The sequence below is a fragment of the Mizuhopecten yessoensis genome, unplaced genomic scaffold (assembly GCF_002113885.1).
Source record: "Mizuhopecten yessoensis strain PY_sf001 unplaced genomic scaffold, ASM211388v2 scaffold213, whole genome shotgun sequence".
Classification (NCBI taxonomy): Eukaryota; Metazoa; Mollusca; class Bivalvia; order Pectinida; family Pectinidae; genus Mizuhopecten; species Mizuhopecten yessoensis.
The window spans coordinates 2032246-2056222 of record NW_018403434.1 but is presented as its reverse complement, the minus strand read 5'-3'; the positions used below and the strand labels follow the sequence as shown (position 1 = coordinate 2056222).

The following is a 23977-nucleotide window of genomic DNA, read 5'->3' as shown; positions in this document are numbered from 1 at the left end:
AAGTAAATAGATATAAGGGCATTTCTTTTCAAACCTGTCGTATTTCCATTACGACATCTGTGACGTTTTCAGAAAATCAGTGTCAAGGTTAACGTAAAGTAACACTGAATTCCTGAAAACATGACATGCGCCAGATTTGCTGTCCAGAAGCATGGATTGCTGTGTTAATGAAATGGGTGTTGTTTTTTTGTGATGTACTAATATCGATATTCTTGTTCGTGGATATTCGAAATGTAAATACATTGATTTTGTATGGCGACTCGGACGTGGTGTTCTCATCAAAACAAGAAATTTCGTCGAACTGTCTGTGTCTCAATCTTGTCAGATGTCAGTTAGGAAAACATTAAACTATCCCGTACACGAAACTATTATTCTATTATGGCCCTTTCCCGAGGGAACCGTTCTCTTATAGTGTTGTCTGGGTAGGTATAGTGCCCGAGCCATTAGGCAAGGGCACTATACCTCTCCAGACAACACTATAAGAGAACTGTTCCCGAGGGAAAGGGTCATAATGGATTTAGTACATCACATGACTGTCATTTGACAATAAAAAGACAAAACATATTTAATCATTAACAACAAATGGCAATTATATATTTTTTGGAGTAGATCTCTCCTTTTTTGTTGCGTATTCAAATCACTTGATTGAATCGCTTAGTAAGAGAATTTGTTTCGCTATCGCTACAAATCTGCAATTTTATATCGGGAATTTTGATTGAATAGAACATTGATTTTTTAAATCAGCACACTAAAAGTTAGTGTGAACTTTTAACTATTAAAAACTTGTCACCAACAAATATGCGCATACTACAAAGTATCGATGACAACAAGATATAGGACAGTCTCACAAGTCGAACACTTACAATGACTGGAAGAACAGTGCAAATGACCGCAACTCTTAGCGTCACGCTACTTTCCCGCAGTCTCAGAGGTCCCAAAAACTGGTATAGTGCCCGTCTCCAGGTATAGTTCCCGTTGTCAAGGGCGGATGCTAACTATACCAAATAGAACAAGGGAAGTTATCCAATAGCTATCCTAGAAATTATTATGTGATATACTAAATAACTATATCATATGCACATAAAAATTATGTAGGATGGGAATGTCTCGCCGGGGGTACACATTTTTGTGCAAAAAACGAGACTTGCCGTTGTTTCTAAAACCAAATTCTGTATCGAAGGATTGTTCATTTTAAAACCTACATCATTTACATACATGAAGGACATAATTATTTTCTAACATCACTTATCAATGAGGTTGAACGAGATATTTAGCCGCCATCTTGATACAAAATATCAACTTCTTTAATGCTTAAATGATTTGAAGATTTAATATACCACTGGAAAGAGAGTACCACAGTTTGGTTTAAACAGACAGTATACAGTTTTCAGATTATCAGACTGAAAAAAATGAAGATATATTTTTTGAACTGGGAAATAAAATCAAGCGAAATGTCTTGAAATGACTTCAATCTTGCTGCGGGATGACGTCATCTCATTGCCTTTGCAATGTGACGTCATGTTATTGTAAGAAAGATTGTCCTGTACCTTTGACAGTGATATCCAACATGATACCCCGTTGTAGAATTTTCTATCGCGTCGGATCTATCTGGAACCGTTAAATAACAATGTCGAGGACTTTTTACACAGTTATGTATTTATCCGTGTGTAGTGCAAGTGATACACTCGTAAATTTTTGTAAAAAATCTGTGTTGTTGTTATATGTATTTTGTACGTTTTATAGATAGATAATTTTGTAAATGAAATCATAATCTAAACTGTGAAATTCCCCCTCAACTGAGGTAACTCGATCTCCCTCGGTTACAGGATAGATGACATCAAAATAGAATTTAGAATGCCTAAATAGATAATAAGTGTATTAAATATCCCTGACAGATTCCAAAAATGATAAACACAAGTACTAAAAGCAATTCAATGTTTAAATGTATGTTTTGATCGTCGAAGGAGGTCGGACAGTTTTTATATTTTGTCGGAAAATTTGAATGAAAGCATAACGAAAACGAACACGAGCGAAAAATACATATTCTACTTTATTGGATATTCAAACATTATTATACCACACAAACAATTTCAGAAAATTTGGATACAAGCTCATCTCTTTCAAATTATCTGTCGTATCACGTTTTGACAAACCGTTTATATTACTATCACAATTTCGTAATATTGTTTTTAAAAATACAATACAAAATAATGGCATTTCAATAGTTTTTTGATAAAAAAACCCCAAGAAAATTGATGATAATGGGTTTAAATAATTATATACTTTTAACGGCCAATGTGTCTAATAAGGTCATGCATAGTCAAACATAGTTCCACGTCATACAATAGAAGTAAACCAAAAAAAAAGCTGTTTATATTTCTTTGGAAAGATGACATGATCTTACATCAAATTAGGCGCGAGAGTCCACTATACTTTATATAGTCGTATCGTGCATCCTAGTTCGTAAGTCATCAACATAATGTTTTGTTCATTCGTCATCAACATAATGTTTTGTACATAAGTCATCAACATAATGTTTTGTACATTTGTCATCAACATAATGTTTTGTACATAAGTCATCAACATAATGTTTTGTACACATTTGTCATCATCATAATATCATTAGTCATTAATCATTAAGTCCCGCCTATTTGTCATAATGTATTATATTCTGTTTTATATCCAACAATTATAACGTTTCGTTCATTACCTCATCAGTTATGATGTTCTGATTTCGAGTCAACATTTTTGAATTGTGTTTTTCTCAAGACTACAGAGCTCAAGAAATTGGTCAAATATTCATTTTTTACTACTATCAAAACTCACAACAAGAACACTAGTAAAGGGAAAGCTGACGTCATACACCTAAACTCACCTGTGAATATTTACATGTACGTTATTAACACTAACATTGTCCGATATTATGATACAAATATATAATATTTGAATGCTAATTAGTAATAATACTATATACAGAAAAACAGTTTCTCGCTTTAATAGCATATATATTCTTCATAAAACATGCACTGTAAATTAAATGATATATCAATGAGTCTGTTTGTTTATGCTTTGATTAATTTGACATTTTCGTTGTTGCGCTTCCATACTTTACTTAAATAATGGATGGATAATTTAATGTTTTTTCCTCGATGAATACCATATCATTTCGCTGGTAGAATGCCAGACCTCGTAATATAAATAAAGTATTCAACGGGACAACTGTGAATTTGCCACGTTATGTAAGGCATTAAAATGACCTCCACATGACAGAAATAATACACTAGGATTATAAAAGTACGTCAATAACATTATTGATGTTCATAAAAAAACTAAGACTATACACTCAATTAATCACGTGAATCAACCTTCCAAATAATGCACTGAGGAGGAGATATACCCAACTGTTTTGAGCTCATTATTGTTAGGATCATCTACATGAATATTTGATATTTAACTAAAAAACGAATAAAAAACATAGGTAAATTTAATCTTTTACTAAGTCTCAAAAGAAGATCTCACGACTTCAAATGTTCTACCATATGCTTATGTCTGAACAATTTAGTTCCGACAAGGCACTGTTCAAATTACAGATACAAAGTACTTATGAACAATTTTTGCACAACATATTCATAAAACAATGTTCATATATTAAAAAAAATATGTATATATACCAAGCATTGTAAACTTTTCTAAAAATACATTTTCGTTAACAAGATTTAAGAACAGTAACAATTTACAAAGTACAGTTATGTAGTTTTTTTTTTATTGAAATTTGACTTGGGTACGCAAAATGTTCACACGAAGCTTATCAATATATTGTTCTAACCATATTCAGATGTCTAGCTCTAACACCACTTCCCCAACGCCGTCAGTGTTACCTAAATCACCAACACTGTAGACCTTACAACCACCGGTTATGAAGAAATACATGGCAAGTGACTATACATTAATGTTTAATTTGTTTGAAACACTAAACGTATACATGTTATGTACATTTAAACAAGTAGTTTAAAACGATGCCAGTGATGAGGTACGCATATACCCATAGCAAAACAACAACTGACAATTTCAAAAATGTATTGATCAGTAGACATATAGTTATACTGGTCTACAAAATACCTGTGATTGTTATTTACTTCGTAACATGTGCAATTAATGGCCTTTGTATTCACGCTAAACTAACCGACCCTGGCCTCGACAAAGGCAAGTGGAACGGGCGTGTTCACATACCGTGAGCTGTATAATGTCGGATTTGACAGGATGTCGGAAAAGTCAGGGGTCAGATTAAACAGGTTTCACTGTATTATGTGCCAACATTGTAAAATGGAGTAGAAAAACATTATGACAAGGCTCGATCGGGCTGTAGGTCTGGGGCGTTTATTAGCGTACACCGTTGTGCTGATGAACTTGGGTTAAAATCCCCACGTCGCAGACAACTTGTGTTAGACTTGTAGATAGGGTCTTAAATGTGCATTGATTATCTTTGTTTCAGGGCAATCATCCGGAAGAGTTAAAGGTAAATTAATGACGTTCTTCCATTCGTGTTGTGTATACATGCATGCGTGTATGTGTGCTAGAGATAGGGTATGGTGGTATATCTGCCTCCTTGTGGTAGCGCAGATCGGATGCCGTTTTTACAGTGCTATCTCACTGAAATACCATGCCGGACGTAACCAGCACAGTATGCCTATTACAATATAAAAGTTCAGAAGATATCTACAGCAGCAATGTTAAAAGCATACTGGTTACTAACTGGTGTTAATTAGTAATCGGTGATATATGTGTTTGTTTTAAGTCATTTCTGTTTGTGCTAGTTACTAGGTTTTGGGTATTATCAGTTAATGAATGAATGGGATGAGGAATCGAAATGAATTAGTGAAAAAGTCTTATCTAATCGCGCTACATGTATTGTGAAGTTGTGAATGCACCAATTGAAGGTATTGGATATTTATAGCTAATGCATATTGGTGGGATGCGCCAATTACTTAAACTAGAGAATATGCTAAAACAAGTGTGTTTACAGTTCATGAAAACATGAAATATAAAATCAATCAAGTATGTATAGAGCGGGAGAGACAAATCAACAAATAAAACTTAAAAATGTGTAACAACATATAAAACAAACTTCGTTATAAAAGTCGTTATACTTTCATATAAAATATGTATATACAATGTAATTATATAAAGACCACATAATAAATGTATTTATAAATTAAATACATATAAAATTGTTACTTTTGTTTTGATTATTTTCTTTATTATTCATAAAAATTGAGGAATACATAAAATCTCGAACCTTTAAAAAATACAAAAATTCGGTGTACTATACTATAGGCAACCTCTGCACTTTATCGTACGGTCTGCCAATATAAAACCGTTTATAGCCCTATCCTTCCAGTTTTTTTGTTTTTTGTTTTTTTTTGTTTTTGGATTGTATTGTATTGTTTATTCACTTTCAGCCTTACGGCCCATAAGCATAACAGCATAATACAGAGTAATTAATGTGTACATGTAAGGGTGTCGAAAACATTACACAAATATTGAATAACATGTAACATAACCTACATTGTACAAGACAAGCTGATTTGATAGATGGCGGACAGTTGTACGCACATGAGAATACAAATGACAAAAGAAAAATATTAATGAGATGATTAATTGAAGTAATGTACATGATTGAAAGATTGGAAGAATCTCAATCAAATGAAGTAAGAAGTAATCAGTTTTTATCTGGAGATAAAAAGAAAAAGCATGCACATGATAATTAAACAATGCACATTATGTCGAGCGTAATAGTAAACTTGATTGTAAATATTTACCTAAATGACAAAGTTCTTTCCTATTACGAACTGCTAGCAACTGTACAAGTTTATAGGACGACGGACGGTTCCAATAATATTTTTTGATAATTTTTTTACGTAAAGTTGCGTATAGAGGACAAATTAAAATGAAATGAAATTCATCTTCTATTTGATTTTGGTTACAATGTAGACAAATTCTATGGGCCCTTGGGGTATTACAATATCTGCCTTCTTCTATACGTAAACGATGGGATAACATTCGAAACTTGGAAATAAGCCTAAGATAAACGACAGGAATTGATTTTGTTAAATAATATTGTAAGGTAAACGAGTCAAGCAAGAATTTGTACAGATAACATTTAGAAGAGTTTTCCACAAACTCGTTCATTGATTGAAGAAAGTTGTCAGTGAGACGTTGTTTGAAATTATGTAAAAATACTTTTTCGTTAACAACATTTTGATTTAACCAAACATCACCAAAACCTGTAGACATTAGTAAGTTTTTAACTTGGCACCGCCAGTTACAGCTATTATGATTACAAACAATCATGTCGTCATACAATGACTTTAGAATACAATTATTAGTCTTGGTTAATTTTAACCAATATTTAATTATTCTTAGTTTCCAGGTAATTTGCAGAGGTAAACGACCAAGTTCAGAGTATAACATAAACGTAGGGGTATTCTTTTTAACATACAAGATTCTTTTTAAAAAGTCAATGTGTAATTTTTCTATCTGATCAGCCAAGCTAAAACCCCACACTTCACAGCTGTAATTAAGGACAGGCGATACGTAGACATCAAACACATTAAGTTTTGATTCAACATTTAAAGCTAAGTTATTGCATATTTTCAAAATCTTATACATACATTTACGTCCTTGTTCAGCTATATTAAGTTGAGTTTTAGTAAACTTACCATTAAAGTATAGCGTGACACCAAGATAATTAAAACTATCAACAATTTCTATTACATTATTTTCAAAATAGAATTTGTCATTTGAACTAACTCTACCACCATTTCGGAATACAACGATTTTTGTTTTCTCTATGTTGACAGATAATTGCCATTTATCACTATATAGTTTCAAAGTATCTAACATCTTCTGTAACCCAGAAGCTGACTCTGAGAAAAGAACAGTATCATCAGCATACATCAACAAAAACAGAGAAATATCTCTTAGAAAAAGTGCATCACATGATGTATTAATAAATTCATTCTCCAAATCGTTTACATACAAAGAGTAAAGGAAGGGAGATAACCCCTCACCCTGCATCAAGCCTTGCGTGCATGCAAAAAAATCAGATAGTTCAGATTTGTATCTAACACATGACCTTAACCCTTCATAAAGGGACTTCAAAATATTCAAAAATTTACCTCTTATACCACTTTTACACAGCTTCAAAAACAACTTATTTCTATTCACACTATCAAACGCCTTGCGATAGTCAACAAAACTGCAGTAGAGCTTGCGTCTTTTAGCAAGCACTTTTTTTATTATTCCATACAAGACAAATATGGCGTCGTTGGTGCCATGACCAGGTTTAAAGCCGAATTGGGCATCAGTGATAATATCAAATTGCTCCGACCATTTTAGTAATCTATTGTTTAAAACACTTGTAAATAATTTGGACAAGCAACTAACCAACGTTATTCCTCTATAATTGTTCGTATCGTTGGGGTCGCCTTTTTTGAATAATGGAAAAATTATACCTTTCGACCAACTTGATGGGAATTCCCCTTTATCGAGAATAGCATTGAATAATTTTGAAAGAACTGGAATAAAAACTTCTTTAAATTTAACGAAAAATTCATTCAACATGTTATCGTTACCAGGTGATTTGCCCAGCTTGGCGTTAGTTAAAACATTCTTTATTTCATCTTGTAGAATGGGACTATCCAATTCGTCATAAATAGGTACATTAGCGTCTGCAGATACGTTATCAAAGATCTCGTCATCAACAATACCGCCGCATACAGTTTTAAAGTGTTCAAAAAAGTCTGAAAGATCCAGATCACTGAGACAACAACTAGATTTGCTCTTGAAATAGTTATAAAATAATTTTGGATTTTTCCTGCGCAACATACTTATACGGTCCCCTTCCGAACGGAGGTACCTACGTTTGGCTAGTCTTACATAACGTTTATAACTACGTTTTGACTCAACAAGTGATAGTCTATTATTTGGAGATCTATCTGTATTGAAGGAGGCAAGGTTACGTCTATAAGTATTATATAGTCGTCTACACTTATCGTCAAACCAGGGCTTATGAAGATGACGTTTCTTTTTAAAACCGGAACGCGGAACGAACAGAGTCTTAGAACACGGACTGAATATATCACATAACACGGCTGCAAAATCATCGATTCCGTGGTCTATTGAGACAATAGAAGACTGGATATCATTAACAAGTTGATTTAATAATGTAATGTTGTTAACCAAATTAATACTCATCTGTTGTTCTTCGTCAGCATTCCATCTGTACACACAAGACTTGATAAAACTATTCTCACTACTATCAATAATAACATTTTTAGTGGGATCATCAATCATACAACTGGTTGTTACACGTAAATTGAAATCGATGGGTGCATGATCAGACCATTCATTAAAATCGCGCACCTTAAACTCGGTGATCAAATCAAACGAATTTTTATCTATAAGAACATAGTCAATTACACTTGAACCCAAATGATTAAAAAAAGTGAGTTTACCAGTGATATCACTAGGTTTTCTACCATTACAAACTCGCAGCCCAGTACTTCTACATAATTGTAAAAGTTTGCGGCCGAACGTATTCACAGTGTGATCGGCAGATACTCGGATAGGCATGACAGTATCGACATCATAGTCAAGTACACCAGATAGAAAATGAATAGCTGGAGCACGTGCATTGTCAGACTCGATGTAATCGCACGCATTACCTATTCTACTATTAAGGTCGCCAGCAACGATGACGGTACCCAGTTGTGAATAATGAGAGATGCCATTAACTATGGTATCAAAAATATCAGTTTCATACAAGGTATAGTAAACATTGTTATCATGCGGAATGTACGAAAAACAAATATATATATCTGGGTGTACAGACTGCTTAATCTTAACCCAAATAAGCGTATCTGCTACATAAGAAACAATAGATGCATTGATACCATCTCTATATAGCAGCACAAGGCCTCCACCTTTGCCCCTTTCACGGGGGAATGTAAAAAAGCTAAACTCATCCTGAAAATTACTGAAGTCTAAATCGCTATTTCTATCTATCCAGCATTCCGATAAAAATATTATATCGGAGCTCGACAAAATATCTACAAAACCTTGATCAGTTAGTTTATTTTGAAGGCCTCGATTCACGTTCCATGAACTTATCTTAATAGAGCCTACTTTTAAGGATACATCACTGTCCTGTCTGTCCTAGTGACCATCATGGCGGGAACTCGCCGTTGAATGAGGGTTTCCGGTGCGCGAGTTGTGGCCGTGCGCACCGTTAGGTGATGTAGTTTTATTAACCAGACATACACATCATAATTGTTACCACAGTAATGGTTCAAATATTCTATATGACATTTATGAGATTTTTTTTTTCTTTTTTTTTTTCAATATGGTTTTTTCAAGAACAAAACAGAGCAAAAATGTAACGTTCAACAAATTGTATTGAGTTAACAAAAGGTTTAGACAATAGGCAATGCCTATATAAGCCCCCCCCCCCCCCCCCCCCCCCAAAAAAAAAAAAAAACCAACACCTCCCACCAAAACAACAACAAACAATTAAGAAATGAAAAATATAATAAAAACTTTACTGGTCGTGCTTTTGTGTGGGTTGTAATAAACTCGAGTATATTCATTATGTGCCTCGAATCAATCACATGAATAACGCAAAACGTCATTTTGAATATTACCATACCTCCGATACCTTTGTTACAGTAAGCTTGGGAAGAGACATATCATAATACATAAAAGATATCGACAGGTGCCTGAATTTATAATGAGACAAAGGTATAATGTAATGAATCTGACATCCTATTGAATGCATCATTATCTTAGCACATCTTATGTTCCCACAGTGATGTACAGTTTAATTGGTTGATATTTTTTGGCTATAAGTTGTTTAGTTCTAATTTTTATTAAAATCAAAAAGGATGATGCAGTTGTCAACATCAAAATATATATGCTGTTGCATAAATGTAATTCAGCGTATGCTATGAAAAAGCATCAAACGGAAAACACAACTAGACATCCCGAGGGGGGCTATTCGCTTACTGGATACCCAAGTAATCATGGCAACTTATTTACAAGAAAAGAAGTATCGCCGATGGAACTGCAGGGGCAAAACCCGAACCCTTTTCTAATCTTGGAAACATGTATGGTAGTATTAGTAGAATTCGTCTCGTCATGTCCAGCTAGCGAATAAATGGTTTTAAGATGGTTGATATGCCCAGGAATGGTATACATATCTGGTTATAGGGTAGGATTTCAAGCATTTACTTAGTTTGACCAAGAAACTACAAGGGCAACACCAGACCCCAAATCAGTTTTATTTTAAGGTTATGATTCAATGACCATATGGAAATTCAAGGTATTATGAGTGTTTTCCTCGTGACACACCATTGTTTATATCAAAATAGGAAGGGGATCACAATTATTCTATGTTATGGCCAAGGGGCCGAGTCCTCAGTGGAATATTCTAGTACCAGGGCCCACTTGTATAAAACTCTTGAGATTTCCTCAAGTCTAAGATTTCCCATAGACAATACATTGCTTGATATTTTCCTTCACTTTGAGATGTTTTATACAAGTGGACCCAGTCCTGTTATATTTTGGTTTTATTTCATGACAAGCAATCAGATATACGATCTATTTTATACAAGTTTAAATCCTACCACCCGTGGACTCATACAGTTCCAGAGGAACAAACACTTAAAACTATATGACCAAAGTTAGCCGTATTTACCCCCCTCCCCCTCACCCAGGGAAATAGATACTGTAGCATTCACTTAGTCGGACAACCTTTAACTTAATAATAAGTGAAAAGTTAGTAGAATTGTGCAGTTGTGTGTTTATAGTATATTTAGAACCTATATAGACCAAGATAGTTAGAATAATAGGAGTTGTACACGAAGGAGGTGTTGGAGACTTTGACAAATACTTCATCACCCGCACGTAATCTGAACGCGCCGCATAAGAAACTTGTGTAGAAGCCACTTGATTGATCTCCACCACCGTATTTATTTATCATCATGATGGTTGCCCCTGTTTTTGGCAGCAGGTAGTGCTCCCGTAATAGAATATGGTATACCTGCGCATTCAGATCGGTATGTGGTGCCTGGAAGGTGATCGAGGAGTAGATGAAGTACAGACCGGGATCAGTGACTTGGATACTTCGTTTTTCTGGGTGATATACCACTAGATTATTGGCCATCGATAAGTTGTGATAATCCTTTCCATCCCATGGAATTCTTGGAACTGTTCAATATAAGATAGCATATGATATATTTAATAGTTATACAACAGTTCATAGGTACTGTTCATGTTATCAAAACTCACAAACACGAAGATTGGGTGGGGTTTACTAGTGAATTCCATCTTCATACAACAAGAAAAACATTAATAATGTAAACTATCTTTTATTTATGAATTGGTAAAGCAATTTGGATGCTACCGATGTCAACAATACAAAACAAATTTGTCTCATTTAATCAAGGATGCTGCCCTCTATCGGACAAATCTGCAAAATAAGGGGAGGCAATACAAAACTACTATCGTTATATTGCCGCTTCAATAAGAACAGCTATATCGTTAATGCTAGTATAGCCATTACTGGAACAATTTGTTTAAATGCAATATTTTAAAAACAACTGTTTTGGAAATACCTTGTTTTATACCGCAGTTAATATCTTGATTATCAAACTATAATAAATTATCTCAGTTTTACTCAATCGTCTCGCTACGATCATTGTGTGTTGATACTGATCATACAAACTACGAAGTATTCGCGTTTCTTTCTATTTCAAGTGATTTTATAATAATAACTATAATGTTAGTAAATAACCTAAGTAAAACGTTACCACAACTTCATCATCAAACGTGACACAGAGTCTGTGCAACGTTTGATGATGACGTGTAGAAAAAGACGTCATCACAACGTTGCATTTAAGTCGCGGACGTTGTGACAAGAATAAGACGTTTTCTGGACGGTCTTCTGACGGAGTGTGACCACTGGGATGTAATGACTTACATACACATTTATCAAACTCTTCCTGTTTACATTCACTGACTAAAAGGATGCTTTCGGGTCGAGTTGTGGTGTAATTTATTAAATGGCTTACATAAAGATGTAGTAAATTAGCTTCATTCATAACCTTGAAGCGTACATTGTGTTTGTGTCTTTTAGAAACTTGTGAGGATGTTATATGCATTGTTTACCTACGATGGTTCTTTATATCTATGAATGCAGTGCACTTAGATGTGACTATCAAGAATGATTCTGCACGCGCATATTTTAAAGTCACCCAAGCACCCAGCTACGCATTTCTTTATGCTTATACTAGTCTAGTGAGTGTTTTCATTTGTATGTGACCATGATAATCGAAACAATTTACAGATGACAATCAGTATTTATCATTGACTTTGATGTAATGTTCTGTGTATGAACATATGTAGCTTCAAGAAATGTGCAGTACAAACACAATCCTTTACAATTTTAATTAAGGTAAGAACTATTATGAAGCTTTTCCGAAACGTTTTTATTGTCTAACATTAATGTCGTGTGTATGCCTGTTTACAACAGCTTCATCAAACCTCTGGTGTCAGGTTACATTTTCAACCACCCAATCTATTTATAAGTACGTAACACACAAAGGTGATTAAACCTTAAAAGTGCAATAACAGATACAGTTTAAATCAGGGGGAGGCAGGTGCGTAAAATTCCTTTATTTATAAATTCAAATACAATACAGGAGCACTAGTTAGTCTACATGTGTGTAGCCACTATTCAAATCAGCCTTCGACGTTGTCATGTCGTGTCAAGGGGATTGATAACGTATGTTTATTGAGAAGGAGCTTATTTAATTTCTAAAATATTTTATCAGCAATTTAAGCAGTCATTTAGTTTATGTTTTGAAATATCGAAGAATCACGCTTAAATTCCACATTGAAATAATTATCATCATAGTTTATTGATCTAATAATATATTGTTTAATTTTGCGCATGTAAACATCTGATTTAAATATGACTTTTTGAAGAAATTGTAGGAATCAATACTGTTAACATATTGTTTATTATTTATGTAACATATTTGTGAATATTATATTGCCGAAAGTATGTTTCCAAGTTTATTGTTAAGGAATATACTTATTTAAAGCAAAAAAAAAAAAATATAATGTCTTTTCAGACATTGATGATACACTGCATGTGTTATAAATCATTGTGTTAACGTATTTACACCCACGTGTTACGAAGACAGCGCATGATATAAAACTACTTCGCTGGGATCAGAAACACTCGGACTATATATGACCATACTCGGACTATGTTAGACATAAGTCTAATACAAAATATTATATGAATTTCAATTTTATGCTACAGTTTCAGTATATAAACTATTGTTTCAATCATGGTTCACCAAACACAATGATGATGATAATTTGTTTTATTTGTTTTTTTTGTTTTTTTTGTTTTTTTTTGGTTTTTGTTTTTCTTCATCCAGAGTTTCGTCGTTTTTCTTCTGAATTATTCCTTCCTAGATCTCTTAATTTAGTTTCTGAATCAAGAATAATGGAGTCTTCAACGACCGTGTATTGGGCTATCTCTTGCCAGAACAATTTATATTTAATACTTCATTTGGGTTTTACGTCCTTGGAACAGCATATGCGGACGGTGTCCACAGAAGATGGGGCCAATCAGTGGCCATTTTATAGTGCCATCACACTGAAATATATCATAACGTAGACCCCGTATCTTAATACCCTTTCCCAAATGGCGCAATGGGGTTAGGGACCCACATTAGTCGCCTCTTACGATCATGCAGTGGGAAACAGCAGGTCAATTCTTTCCCCGAACCTGCAGGAGAATATAGTTTGTGGTCTTCATGAGATAATCAGGAAGAATGTATTGGTGTTATTATAGTTATACATGTATGGTCAACAAACAATGAACCTAGAAATATGTGATAACAGCATATCACTGATGAATAGTCTGGGATAGCAAAATTATTATTTTATTAAATTATGAAATTATTCAATATTAGAAAATGCATTTTGCATTTCTATAAAGACATATTTTGATCAATCAATAGTTAATGAATCACTATAAGCGTTTAATCTTCAAATCAGCCACATAACTAAGAAAAATGTTAAGAATTTAAATCAAATATCATCAATTTCTAAACAACGTGAATATTACTCACCTGTGTAAAGGTAACACTGCTAGACACGATCTTCTAAGGCCGACAATCTATTGATGAATCACCGTACCTATGTTCATTTGTATAGGGAGTCTTCCAAACATTAAACAAGTGAAGATGAGTAAAGTCAACGTGCATTAAAATATTTAAATGTATCGAGTTCAGCGCATTACCTTTAGAAAATGAGGTTTAAATATCTGGGTTTCTAATGCCAGCACTTACAAAAACAAGATATATATACAAGTTGCATAATCAACGGAGAGTCTAATATGATGAAGAAAGCTAAACGGATATTACTGGATACAAAAATAGCATATTAGTGTTTTTTCATATTTAAAACATAACAGATCGATTTTTGAGAACAACTGAACACTTTCAAATATTACACTATTCTGTATGTTATTAGAAGTGTTAACGCGAATTTGGCGCAGGACATGAACGTGATCGCTACAAGCCCTGCTATCTGTAATGGAACAAATAATTAACCACGACGTAATGAATACAATCATAATTCTTTTTATCATGGAGATAACCATTTACCTCATCCTCGTGGATACAACCATAAACCAAGTCGTCATGGATCATCCGTAAACCACATCTTCACGGAGATAAAACCAAAAACCAGATTGGCATGAAAACAATAATAACTCTTCCTCTTGAATACAACCGTACGCCAAGTCTCAATCGTAAACAACCATAGACCAAGTCGTCATGGATATAACCATAAGCCAATTTGTTATGGATAGAAGTACAAACCACATTGTCATGAAACAACCATCCTCGTGGATGCACCAATAAATAACATCGCCATGGATACAACAATAATCAACATCGTCATGGATACAACAATAAATTACATCGTCATGGATACGACAATAAACAACCCTCCTCGTGAATACAACAATAAACAACATCGTCATGGATACAACAATAAACAACATCGCCATGGATACAATAATAAACCACGATGGGGATAATACTATATACAAAGATGCAGAATAGTAATGTATAATAGTGCATCACAGCTGACTATACCCATCAATTCATTGATATTTAAGACAAACACTAACACATTATTATTTCAACGATGTATTGATTCACAAAACAGATTTTTAGAGACTGAAATTGTTTATTGATAATATTTCAAATATCGCTATAGAAAAAAAGGTTCCACATTTCAAAAATATTTTAGATATATTAGACTTTATTAACACATTGTTCAGTAAATATATTGTAACAAACAACCTGTAATGTCATATGGGAATGATTTATGAGTTTTTTCTTTAAACGGTAAAGATGCTACACATGTTTGCCTTTGTTTCTATTGAAATGCGATATGTTATTTAATACTTTTATGATAATTCTGAAATATAAGGGGACAAATGTTGTAAGCTGGTACCCGAAGGTGGTGTGATTGATGTGTGTCAACTATGAATTTGTTATCTGTTTCATTCCAAATAAGCTTTTACTTCAACAAGTTTAGTATGTCTTCACAATGTCGTCCATTTTCAGTAATAATTTTCCTTTTCGCACATAAACATTCCTTATAACGTTACTTGTTTGATTTAATGTATTACTTGTAATTCGTCGGGCAGAGAAATCCAATAAAATAACTCGTTTTCGGAATATAAATCAATTGCAGTCATAGTAGCTGTGCAACTGCTGTTTTTCCTACTGGATACTATCGACTCTCGATATCTTCTAACAACCTCTATGTACACCTCATACCTTTGTTACGGTAACTAGTTACAATACATTCCACTTACTCACCTCCTTGTATTTATTTTCAAAGTTTTTGTATGTGTAATTAAGATTTGATAGCGTTTGAAGTTTCAAACTTTAGATAAGGTAGCGCCCATACAAATGTAGAGCCATTGAAATGATGCATTGTTCTGGCAATATACATGTATATATTAACATCTGTTAATCCTGTGGACATTTGATAATATATTTGATTAACTCAGTAATAATTCAGGGCTGTGTTGAGAAGTAAGAAATGGACACATGGAGGTTGTAAGCTGTGACAGCTCTTATTGTGTAATCGTATAGTTTTCCTGTGATATTATGTGAAAAAATGAATAAAAACAACAGCAATAAAAACAAATATGACACCAAAAGTAAATATAAGATACATCAAATAAGAAACGCTTATGAATGCATAAGTCGGGTTGATTCTGTTTCTTTTATGTTTGGATAACCAACTGTCTGGTATCATTTTAACATCGTATGGTTGGTTTAACTAATAATGGTGGTTGTAATATTAACAATGACTTATTTAGTGTTTTTTTTTTTGTATCAGTCCTTTATGGAAACACATTTTTTTAGCGTATCGATCCTATCTCGTCTACCTACCTGTTTCATTGGAACTTTTCAGACGTCTGTTGTCAAGAAACATATGAGCCGCGTCTTTCCTCTGCTTCCAAAAATTAAGCGTTTCAGCCGTAGATGTTGCCTCAAATCCAATATGTCCGGCAACCGCTCCAACAGCTGACAAATAGCAAAAACCTTCAATTACTCTATGTTTACTCAATTTCACTCTTACCTTCATCCCCTAGGTCTAAGTGTAGATACATATTTGTTAGCCTTGTACATCATAGTATCCAAGAAAACCATAACTAAGGGTCTCTAGTAAATGCTTCCATGGTAGAAATTAGATACATACATGATATATGCCACGTTAGTTGACAATAAGCAAACGCTATATGTATACTGCGCTCTCTGTGACGGATCTTGTTTGAACATGACAGTAATGCAATGGGTAGTATTGCACATGCTAACGTGGGAAGTCCATATGTTATCCACCTCCTCGATGAATGTGAGGCGCCTGCACTATTGGAACAATGGTACAGTGTTGATATAAATATTCCATGCGTGCTAAACGTAACACTGTTCATGAGTTGATAGATTGGCAGCCGACACAGTGGTTGCTGGGTTAACAACGATCAACTGTGTCTGTGTAATATAGTACGTATATTATAAAAGGTGTATCCAATCATATTACACCTTTGTAGTCTGAAATTGGTTGTTCATTATTGTATTCCTTCACATATAATAATGAAAAGCTACCTTCGAGTTTTTCTTTCGAGTGTTTTGATCCCGCATCTTGGCCGTTTGGCGTTAGGCCATACACAGCAATCCTGTAGTACTCATTGATGATCTATAATATAGAAAGAAAAAGAGAAGGATGCAATGAAAACTACGTAAGCGCATTGGACGTTTATAAGTTCAAACATACTATCGTTTTTATATGACCTAAGCTCTTCCGAGATCGTTAAACTCCTAACAAACAAACACAAATCTTATTTATCAGGCAACATTAAACAAAAAAAGTATGTTCACTAGTATGAGACGGGGTCGATCGGGAAAGCTATTTCGTTCATTTAAATAAACTTTGAACATTTCACGAGTCTCACCCTGAATTCAATATAAAAAGAATTCAGACTTAAAAAGAAAGACGCCTTTTCGCACTAAGTGCATGCACTTTGTATAATGCTGACGTAAGATTAACAGTTCAGTCAAAACATGTATATATTTACGTTATTTTGTTATGCTCATGCTGTATCTTAAGAGGTAACACGCTGATGTTTTTATTTTGATTTACAATAAAAATTGAGGCTCCGGTAAATCATGCATATGTATGTCACGTAGTTTGACCCCTCTTGTATTCACGTATAGAAATTGTATGCCCCTCGTAAAGCGATATGGTATTTCTGGTATAACCCAAAAGACCCAAAACGAATTATAAAATGACATTTTCTTTTATCAGACAGGCAAAGGACAGTTCTGAAAAAAATAAACAATATATTATGTAATGGCACGTATTATTTACAAACTAAGTTTTTAAGTATTTCTTTTTGAAAACCTGTTAATGTAATCAGACTTTACATCAAAGTTAGGAAAGGTATACCTAGATATTGTACAAGATTTGGCAATATTTCGCTGAAATACAAACGACCACATATATAACACTTGAATATACAAAGCTACGTAATGATCCTTGTAGTAAAAGCGCTATAAATACAATGGGTTTGAAGTCCGGTTAATATGACGTCTTTTCATTACGACGGTGTCGGCGAACATCAGTCTGTTTGGGGTTTTCTATTAATTGAGTATGCTTTATGTGATGACTTTGTTTCACAATGGGTAACACTAAGGGTATTTTATACAGAAACAATCGTCAACATGTGTCTTAATTATTGAGATTGAGAATTAATGATTAGTATCATAAGTCAACAATTGAAAACGGGTTAATACCATCTGCGGTATTTTCAAATCGGTTTTGTGATGACCTGTAATTTCGACTTTTGTGAATTAAAATGCCTATTAACAATTAACAGTACCTTGCCTCCGTTATAATTATCGCGTTGTTTTCCCTATTATTTCTTTCACTGATATAATCGAATATGCTAGATTGTGGAAATGTCTGAGCAACTTCTGGACATGGTTCAGTACATGTGTTGACTCTAATTGCTCCCGAATACCTTGTATACGTTCCTGTATTTATTTTTGAGTCGATGGCTCTAGACAGAATATGCACTATGGTTTAAACTTTACTAATATTGATGTGGCATTCTGTATTATCTATAACGTTGAAATCTATACTAGAGTTTCTTTCAAATTGATATTCACATTTTGTATTTCTCTCACTAAATATTCTTGGGAATTTTGCATTGACAAATCGTTTTTAAGGACGTCGGTCAGTTGTGTAATCTATCATTCTATGCATGACATTGAACATTTCGTCATTCATTATGCTAATTAGCCTATTAATGTCCTTTGTAGTGTTTGGCTTGACGCCCAAAAGTGTGTTATTTATTATGATCATATCAGAGTTAAAGATATGTATGCTACTTATAGAAATGTTTCCATCATACTACAATATCCTGATTGTGACCCTTAAACCTGTCTTTATTCAAACTGCATGTCTGGCAGCAGTCGACATCTATCACGGATGGCATGATACCCTGGGCAAGCTCTGAAGTACAAAATCAACTGTGAGATGTAAACAATGCAGGTAGGGCAAGCAGGGGTGTTACTATCAAGCTAAAAGGAAAGTTCATGATAGGAAAGTTGAAATGGTCCCGCTTACAATAAACTTATTATTACGCCTTCCCTGTTGGTCTTATTGTAAACAATAATCGAGAGAATGCTGACGTAGAAGAGTCTGCGGTGTCCTTAATGTCCAGCTCTGGAGGGATGATACGATCGATATGGTCAAACATGTCTTGTTATTCAAAGAAAGCACATCATCGATATATCTAACATGAAATTGGTGGACTTGACTAGGTTTTCGTTATCAGCCATAATAAGCTCAGCAATAACTTCAGCTTCATATGGAAGTAGAAACAAATCGGCAAAAAGTGGGGCAGAGTTTGTTCTCATAGGACTGCCTGCAGTAAGCTGGGAAATGTTGCCATCGACCTCACCAAATATATTGTCAAACAGGAATTAATCCGTCTGTTTGACTGGTAAAGTATAGTAAATTCTATCGTCCTAATCGAGACAGAGTGATATGTTTGTTATACAACGGTCTAGATTTATTTTGTATGATTGAATGCCCCCTTCATGTGGCGGTTACTCATCGCTGATTACGATTTTTTTTACAGTCAATAACAGTGTGTAAACTCACAGATACATAAAATCTCACGAAAGTTTATTTGCTAATGATAATGCTTGTACTTACCGGGTGAAACAAATACAAATCTTGATTTATAGTTTGTTTTAGTCTTTTCTGATATGGACACACTGATCTCTCAGTTTAAATGTTTTATAAAGTATCTAAACGTGTTATAACCACGGTGAAATAGCCAAAGCTATAACAAATGTCAGTGTAAAATATTTTAATACAGAATACACATTCAATATCTGTAGTTCGTTTAGAACAGTTGTAATAGGACGAGGAAAAGTGATAAAGATAGTGCCGTCGTCGGGGCTCGAACCAGCGAACTTTGGCTCTCCATTCCGATGCTCTAGAGCTGAGCAGGGAAATTTCTTACAGCTGACGCTTATAAGGAAACCTAAGCAATGCACATCTTTAACTTAGTTGTAAATATAGAAGAAGGCGGCTCCTCACTTAACTCGAAGTAAATAGTGATTTGATATTGCAAAATATTTATCTAGCATTTTCGTCCGCAATACCCATGTGAAATAAATGTATTATCTATTTCGCAATAGGCAACCTTATATGTGGTTGTACCGTCAAAAATATAAGATAATCTTATTAACCTGTAAACTATATTGAAAGGCTAGCAAAACGTTTGTGGAGGATTATCAGCAATCTGGTTACTGAATTTTTGATATCGGTAACAATCTCTGCCAAGGTAAAGGTTATTTTAAGGATCAATGTTCAAAAATAACAAGTAATGTCCGATTCCCTGAAATGAAACGCCTGAATAGATATCCAACAAAATAGCTTCACAGTATCTTATCCCGCTAACAATGAGCAGGTGGAAGTAATTTGTGCACAGTTAAACGAATTATGTGATCCTATTATCAACAGATAGGCTATGATACAGTGCATTTATACCTTCATAGAAATACATCAGGTTTATGTTGTTTCAACTCAAAAAATATATCTGCATTATATTAAATCACATAAATAATTTGTCACTTTCTTTCTGTCTTAATATTTCCAACAAATACGGCAAGTGTTACACGTGCAATATGGATTATCTGATCTTTACGTGTAACTTAATACACATTTTCTCCCATCATTACAATAGCATGTCTTTGTTTGATTTAACAAACAACGGGAAATAATCTAACTTATGATTGTGTTAATATATATATATTCAACGAAAATAATGTTGTTTTTTATTAATTTTCCTGTTAGAACACGTCACTAAGCGGGAAGTGACTGTTTTTCCACGAATCGTATATATAAATATGACAAACGTATGTTCACATGACCTGCATTAAAAAATAACTTAATTCTTGGAAATAGTGTGATCATATTATCAACAGATAGGCTATGATACAGTGCATTTATACCTTCATAGAAATACATCAGGTTTATGTTGTTTCAAATCAAAAAATATATCTGCATTTTATTCAATCGCATACATAAATCTGCTTTGTGACTAAAATTTGATTTAGTTTAAATATGCAGTTACAAAGTTTAGAAATGAGTTATAATGTACATATTCACATTCGTATCGTTTTCGAATCTTTCAATTATTTTTGTTGCCGTATTTACTAAACACTACACAGTAAGATATTATCCTACCATTCGACCAACCCAATCGCATGAAAATAGTTCGGTATTTTCACATTTCTTGTTTATATAATTTCACATTAACTGCCATGAACATTCAAGGGTACGAGTTTTTATTATTACATCTACCTTTAAACGGACAGAAACGAGTGTTGTTATCTCGGTAAACAGACTGAACTAGTGCCTAGCTAGGAGCTGTCAAGCTTGACATATTAAAATTGTTAGCAGAGCAAACAACATAATACATGCAATGCACCTATCGCACGGTGCGTACTTTATCTTACATTTCAAACATACAAGTCAAGTAAGCACCTTTGTCGTTACTGACTGGCGGGCACAAAGGGGACTGCGATAGCTATGCATTTCTGTACTTTAAATTATATCATTTGCCTACTAATATCAGACATATATAAATCTACAGCACCATGTAAATATATATAAATTTAATTAAGATAAACAAACATACCAGTAAGAATAACTTCTTCAGATTTCCAATTTGGTCCATGCAGCACATATTGGTTTTCTTGTCCAGTCTGATGATGTTCCCGGTGTCATTGTTCGTGATATTTTTACCGATTTCCTCACAAGGAAAGCAAATGGATTTTAAATATTTAAAACTCAAATTCCCCTATTTGGGCCCTGCTCCTCCATTTATATAAAATGTAGTCCCGTTTGCCCAAGAATGCTCCAGGCCAATTTTAGTCAAAATCCATTAAGCTGTTCAGGACATGTAGCGTTTTTAAAGGAAAAGTTGACAGATCACGGATGCTGCAGTAGGGTATTTTAGCTCACCATGGTCTTTTGGACCAGGTGAGCTAAAAATCATTATAAAGATTATTTTATTTTCATCAAATTGTTATCGCAGAAATTTGTTTTGTATTAATAAAGTTCACAAAATTATCTAACTGCCTTCTTTTGTAAACAAGGCAATCCATAGTCCCCCACCGGTAATGATTTCTATATTTATCAAACAATACACTTATGTCAGGATGTAACTATACTGTTAAGAAAGTATCCCGATACATACTTCTTGCACTCTACCATCCCAAGATGTCCTTGTACTCAAAATCTGGCTACTCAAGGTGAAATAGTACACAAGATATGCCCTGGACAAACTTTTTCAAAAGTTAAGGTCAAAGGTCAAGTCATATGTCACAGTGACCGAATTCCCAAGATGGCCTTGTATGAAATACTATAGAAGAAATGTCCTGCGCAAACTTCTCGGACAGAAGGACGGAAAAATGGAAGGATGGACAAATGGATGGACTGCAAACCTATAGTCCCCCCAGGAACTGGTGGGGTACTAATAACATTAAACAAGATACCGAAAGGGCCTGTATTGCTCACCTGGATCTTTATGCCATTAGCTATGGTATAAATAGCTATGGGTGGGGATCTCAATCATTTCAAAGTTATGAAGAATAAAGTCCCTAAGGGTGAAGCCAGATCCCAGGGACCACTCTAATATATGATATTGTATTTTTTTCTTAATGCCAAGCAATGGTATATATGGTTATGGGGTGGGTATCACAAATGTCTCAAAGTTATGATGCAACAATTTAGTCCCTAGGGGTAGGGCAGAACCCCAGAGTCAATAATAATATCATAATTGTGTTCGTTTCTTGACGCCCATCACACGTATATATGGTTATGGGGTGGGGATCTCAACAGTTTTAAAGTTATGGCACAGAAGTTAAGTCCCTAGGGGTGGGGCCAGTTCCAACAGTCAATCCTAATATCATAATTGTGTCTGTCTCGTTATGCCCAGCAATAGTATATATGGTTATAGGGTTGGGATCTCAACTGTTTCATTAAGTTATGGCTCAGGAATTAAGGCCTTAGGGGTGGGGCCAGACCCCAGTGGGAATTCTTATATCATAATTGTATTCGTTTCTTGATGCCCAGCTAGCAATTGTATACCTGCTTATAAGTTTGGGATCTCCATAATATCTAAGTTAAAAAAAAATGTTTGGTCCTGCCCCTCAGACCTAGGGGTCAGCCCTTAAATTGGTACAATTTTGAATCATCACTACCTGTTAATACTTCAATTGGTTGATATCCAACATATGGCCAAATAACCCCTTTTTGGACATGCCCCTTAGCCCCCTGAGGGGGGGGGGCGTGTCAGCCCCTCCATTTGTACAATTTTGAATCTCCACCACCTATGAATGCTCCTAGTCAAATTTAGTCAAATTCCAATAAGCAGTTAAGGAGAAAAAGTCGTTTAGAGGCACAGTGGTTTAGTGGTAGGACGCCGGGATCATGACCGAAGGGTTGCGGGTTCGAGTCACGTCACAGTGTTGTATCCTTGGACAAGATACTTTACTCGGCTTGTTCCAGTCTACTCAGCTGTAAATGAGTATGTGGTTGGGCAGTGCTAGAATTGTAGAATGCTAGCTGTGAGCGCAGAAATGGCAGCACCGGCTGTATGCTCCCTAGGGAGTTGAGAAAGATATTGGCTGGTTGCAAAGGCCCTATAACCACGGATAATAATTTATGAACCGCCTTGTCACGACCTACGAACTAGGTTGTGATAAAGAGGTATATAAGAACCTCAAAC

General features: G+C 34.5%; 1 protein-coding gene across 1 annotated transcript; it reads right to left on the bottom strand.

Annotated features, from left to right (window-relative positions):
• Positions 1-9544: 9544 nt before the first annotated feature.
• Positions 9545-23733, bottom strand: LOC110441632 (CD40 ligand-like). Its single transcript, XM_021484860.1, has 4 exons — positions 21884-23733; positions 17271-17361; positions 16557-16691; positions 9545-11265 (listed from the first exon to the last, which is right to left on the bottom strand). Exons 1-4 carry the CDS (start codon positions 21929-21931, stop codon positions 10871-10873), a joined length of 669 nt encoding a protein of 222 aa, XP_021340535.1. The 5' UTR covers positions 21932-23733; the 3' UTR covers positions 9545-10870.
• Between the last annotated feature and the right edge of the window lie 244 nt (positions 23734-23977).

What these genes read in the sequence shown, in the direction of transcription:
- LOC110441632 (XM_021484860.1), bottom strand. Translation starts at nt 21,931, where the DNA reads ATGTGCTGCATGGACCAAATTGGAAATCTGAAGAAGTTATTCTTACTG. An exon ending in TGAAGAAGTTATTCTTACTG is followed by an intron (nt 17,362 to 21,883) that starts GTATGTTTGTTT and finishes TCTATATTATAG; the next exon opens with ATCATCAATGAGTACTACAG. An exon ending in GAAAAGTTCCAATGAAACAG is followed by an intron (nt 11,266 to 16,556) that starts GTAGGTAGACGA and finishes TATATTGAACAG; the next exon opens with TTCCAAGAATTCCATGGGAT.